This window comes from Octodon degus, unplaced genomic scaffold, assembly GCF_000260255.1.
Source record: "Octodon degus isolate 3935 unplaced genomic scaffold, OctDeg1.0 scaffold00090, whole genome shotgun sequence".
Taxonomy (NCBI): domain Eukaryota; kingdom Metazoa; phylum Chordata; class Mammalia; order Rodentia; family Octodontidae; genus Octodon; species Octodon degus.
In genome coordinates, this window is record NW_004524666.1 from 8,563,095 (window position 1) to 8,567,669 (window position 4,575).

At 45.8% G+C, this 4,575-nt stretch overlaps 1 protein-coding gene across 1 annotated transcript in view; it reads left to right on the forward strand.

Moving 5' to 3' along the window:
* Ccdc162p overlaps positions 1 to 4,575 on the forward strand; it is a 252,570-nt gene that overhangs the window by 162,924 nt on the left and 85,071 nt on the right. Inside the window, exon 28 of the mRNA XM_023722322.1 lies at positions 3,213 to 3,330. Within this exon, the coding sequence (XP_023578090.1) occupies positions 3,213 to 3,330 (118 nt within the window). The remainder of the gene's footprint in view (positions 1 to 3,212; positions 3,331 to 4,575) is intronic.

Here is a 4,575-nt window from a genome sequence, read left to right on the forward strand (position 1 = left end):
AGACAGACAGAGACAAACAGAGACAGAGAGAGAAGTGAGGCCACTATCATCCTTCTGGGGTTCAAGTTTGGCAAGTAAAGTAAGTACAGGCTGGATCTTGGCCACTGCTGATTGCCTCGGGCACAGCCTGAACAATCAGCATAAAGAGGAAGAGTTGACTTGGGTTCACAGTGTCTTATGCTTCTGCTCAGGGTCTGCAGGTTTCGTTGTTTCGGGCCCTGTGTGAGGCTGAATATCTCGGCAGAAGAAAGTCGTTCACCTGCTGGCAGCCAGGAAACAGAAAGAGATGCCCCTAGGATAAAGGGCACAGGACCAGATAAAGTCCCTACCATCACAGCCCCATGACCCACTCCCTTCAGCTCAGTCCCCCATCTGCTAAATGTCTACATCTCCCAATAATGCCATCAGATTATGAATCCATCAGTGGAGCAATCCACTGATGCAGTTAAAGGCCCATGATCCTACCACCTTCCAAGTACATGAGCCTTTGGGACTATGTTAGCTCCAAGTCATAAACTTGGCAAGAACCTTATTTTGTGATATAAGGGAGATTTAGTGGGAAGGAATGAAATGTTGGAAGGATGTGAGCTTGGACTGGGACAGTGAGGACTTTGGAGGCAATGTGGTTCCAGAGTATGATGGTTTGGGGTGTAGCCCAGGAGTGGGTGGCTAAAGGAATAACGGTAAAGAGGGACAACACTCTCAGGCCTGGATGGAAGGCCATCCAGAAGGGAAGAGCAAGGGGGGCAGAGCAAGTCTCCTTGGAGTGCTGAGCGCCAGGCTGATGCCCCACGGGAAGCACCCCACATTTCGGCCCGTCTCTGCTCTTCCTTGGCAAATGGTTGCTCACCACACACAAGGGTGGAAACAGTGGGAAAGGACAGATGGGGAAGGGACAGAGGCCCTGGAGTTCCAGGGACTGATGTGACCAAGGCCTACAGTGGGCAGGCACAGAAGCTCAGACTCAGACATTTTTTTTTTTTTTTTTTTTTTGGTGGAACTGGGAATTGAACTCATGACCTTATGCTTGCCAAGCAAGCATTTATTCTACTGAGCTAGTCTCTCCAGCCCCTTAGACTTAGACTTTTTATTTTCAATAGTCAGTGTTTCCTTTGTGTACCATCAAATACTGTGAACTGAAAAATAGAGAAAAGACTGCATGAAGCCAGGCATGGTGGTATACAACTGTAATTGCAGCACTCAGGAGGCTGAGGCAGAAAAATCACTGTGAATTCAAGGAGGCCAGCCTAGGCTACATAGTGAGTTCAAGGCTAGCCGGGGCTGAGGAGCAGGTCCCTGGAAAAAAACAACAACAACAAAACAAAACTCTGCCTTAGCAAGTGAGACTCTCGGCTTGAGAGTCCTGGCTGTGGGCAGAGGGAATGGCAGAGAAAGCTGGGCACAAACATGCCAGAGGTTTTAGTAACTTAATCAGCAGGCCTGAGCAGTAAGGAGAAAGGAAAACGTACAAATGATGCCAACTCCTGGCTTCGGGGACTGAGGGGGAAAGCAGGGTCCTGTGACACGGCGGACTTCACATTGGAGGAGAAGGCTATGAGGGGCTCGGTCCCTGCCTGTTTCATTTGAGCTGTTCTGAGGCACTGAAGGGAGATGAAGCGAGCTGGACCTGTAGAGCAGGAGAGAGGCCCAGCCTGACGGCCTAGACACTGGAGTCATTGGCAGATGGACAGCAGTTGTAGCCAGAAGAGTAAACATGACCGCCCAGGGCTGGGCAAGGATGGGAGGAGCAAAGACTGACTCCAGGTCCCCTGAGGAGACACCAGGATTAGAGCCAGGGCTCCACAGCCACGATGCCACCTTCTGTTTCTCTGTGAGGCCAGGCTTGAGGGGCTGCTGGTCTCTGCTTTCCCACTTGCATACCAGTCTTAAGACCTCCTCTCAGCAGCCTCAGGCCCCCAGTTCTTAACAGATCCCTCTGAAGATTACCCATGCACACCTAGATCCCACCCAGCAGGTGCCAGAGGCCCACACCTTAGCATGATTCTAACAGACTTTACCTTCCACCACTATATTTAAAAAAATATTTTCCAGCTGCACTTTTAGAAACTTATTTCTCACACTGACCCTGTAAATTAAGAGTAATTACCCCCTATTAGAGATGAGGAGGCAAGACTGTACAGTTATAGAGGATGGAACCTGGTCCCAAAATCAGATCTTCTTATGCCAAACTCCACACCCTGTTAACTGCACGTCTCTGGCCACTTCTGTCACTCCAGAGGGGCACAGCTCACTAGTCATGATGACACTGATTCCTTCAGGTGGGATTCCAGGGACAGCCCTGCTCTTTGGATGATCCAGAAACCAGATCAGAATGCCATCTCCCCCTGGGCCTTCCACCTGCAGCAAGCCAAGAACAGGCAAAAGCTATCACCTCTTACTGATGTGTCTGTTTTTGGTAAAACCACAGAAAAAGGCAAGGCATTGAGCAATGTAAAATTCAACGGGGTTGATCTGGGGGCCACAAGATGGTGCCATCAAGCTTCAGAGGTGTTGGTGACATCCTGCTTCCTGGTCAGGTACCTGGCTTTGTGAGAATCCTTACAGTGGACATCTTGGGATGCTCTTTCGATGTAAACCTGCAACATAGACAGCTGCTCTGCTGCCTAAGAGATGGCAAGGTATTTGGGGGAGGAGAGGCCAGAGGCTGAAGAACATAGCAAGAAACATGGTGGGAGGGAAGGAAAATGAAATCAAGGTCTACAGCTTGGATTCTACAGCCAGACAGATATGCATTTAAATCCTAAATTCATGTCTCAGGAGTTGGTAGGCAGTATCCAACCTCTCAAGGCCTCAATTTCCTCAGCTGTGTAATCGATATAAAAATAGATCCATCCTAAGGTTGTCAGAGCATTGAGCAACATAAAATATGTAACACCCAGGATGGTGTCCACTGTCTAATTTCTGCCCTGCTTTTCCTCTCTTACCACCTTTCCCTCTCTCCAAACCGAAGCCTTCCTCCCACACAGTTCAGGCTAAAATCAGCCCAGTCGCTCTTCTTCCCATTGAGTTGTTTATAAATAACTCTGGCCACCTGGGAACAGAGAAAGGAAGGTTACTGTCCTTGGGCTTGGACATGGATGGAGCCTGTGGTGACAGGCCTGTGGCCTGCAGCCAGGGTCTAAATAGCCCTTGCTCAGGATGCCCATGGTTTGGAGGGAAATGCTGTGCTGTGGTGCTCTCTTCTAATGTAGGAGTTTTCAGCGCCGACCTCAGAGTTTGCTGTCAGAGGATGGACAGATCTTCCTCAATTTATGGTTCATCCCACATCCTTCTGAAGTGCTGCTTATGTTCAAAACTCTTCCAGAAAAGGTTCGTAATGGTTTGTCTGCCAGAATGAAAACTGGCTGTTTCTTATGTCTCCCAGTTCAACATATCAGTCTACGAGGAGGTCTTCTGTATTTTTTTTTCCAGATTAATAGCAGAAATCTTCACAACTTCAAATACTTGCCTACTTTTTTTTTTTTTTTTTTTTTTTTTTTTTTTTTTTTTTTTTTTTTTTTTTTTTTTTTGGTGGTACCAGGGATTGAACTCACGACCCTGTGCTTGCAAGGCAGGTGCTTATGCAACTGAGATGTGCCTACTTTATTACAAATTTCTCTTTGGCCTCATTATTTCATGAGCTTCATTTTTCCCTGATCATTAATCAATGCTAATTTGGAAGTTTGACCTTTTTCAAAAATTTTTTTAATGATCCAGTGTTTCCTCCCAAACCCTTCAGCACCCCCTACCCTGCTGCCCTGTGACTGATGAGAGGTGGCAGTCACACTTGTAACACAGCTGGTGGCTGTTTTTTAAGGGGTGACTCTAAGTATCTAACTTACAGGTAGAAGTTCATATCTGTAACCATAAAAAAAGAGAATATAGAAGCACAAAACACATAAGCATGTGCTAAACAAAAGTACTATGTTGAAAATGGCATTTGGGGGCCGGGGAGATGGCTCAGTGGAATAAACACTTCCCTGGAAAGTGGAAGGGCCTGAGTTCAATCCCTGGTTAAAAAATAAATAAAAAGAAAATAAAAAAGAAAATGGCATTTGAGGAATATTCCTATTTTTCTTTTTTTTTTTTAAAAGATAGTTTCTCCCTGTGTAGTTCAGGCTGGCCTTGAACTCACAGTGATTCTCCTGCCTCAGCCTCCCAAGTGCTAGGACTATAGTAGAGCGTCACCACACCAGTTTTATATATATATATATATATTGATTTTTCTTCTTAAATGAAAACTTATGTGGCAATAAATATCTCTGCTTTTACCCAGGACCATGTTATGTGATTGTGGTCCTTACTGTGAATTTATTTGTGATCTTTGTAATTTAGCAACTGCCATAGAAACACATTGTGGTGTATTATTGGCCCCCAGTGATCTTAAACAAAGAGAAACACATTGCTTTACTCCCACACAGGAGAAAGGACCCTTGTCCCAAAGCATATATGACCCTGGCTCACATATAAGTTTGCTGTCTAACAACAAAAAGGGGATGCAGATGAATGTCCATTTTGTATCTGTGTATTCAAATGGGTAGAATCAATATACAGTTACATTCTCTTAATGAATAG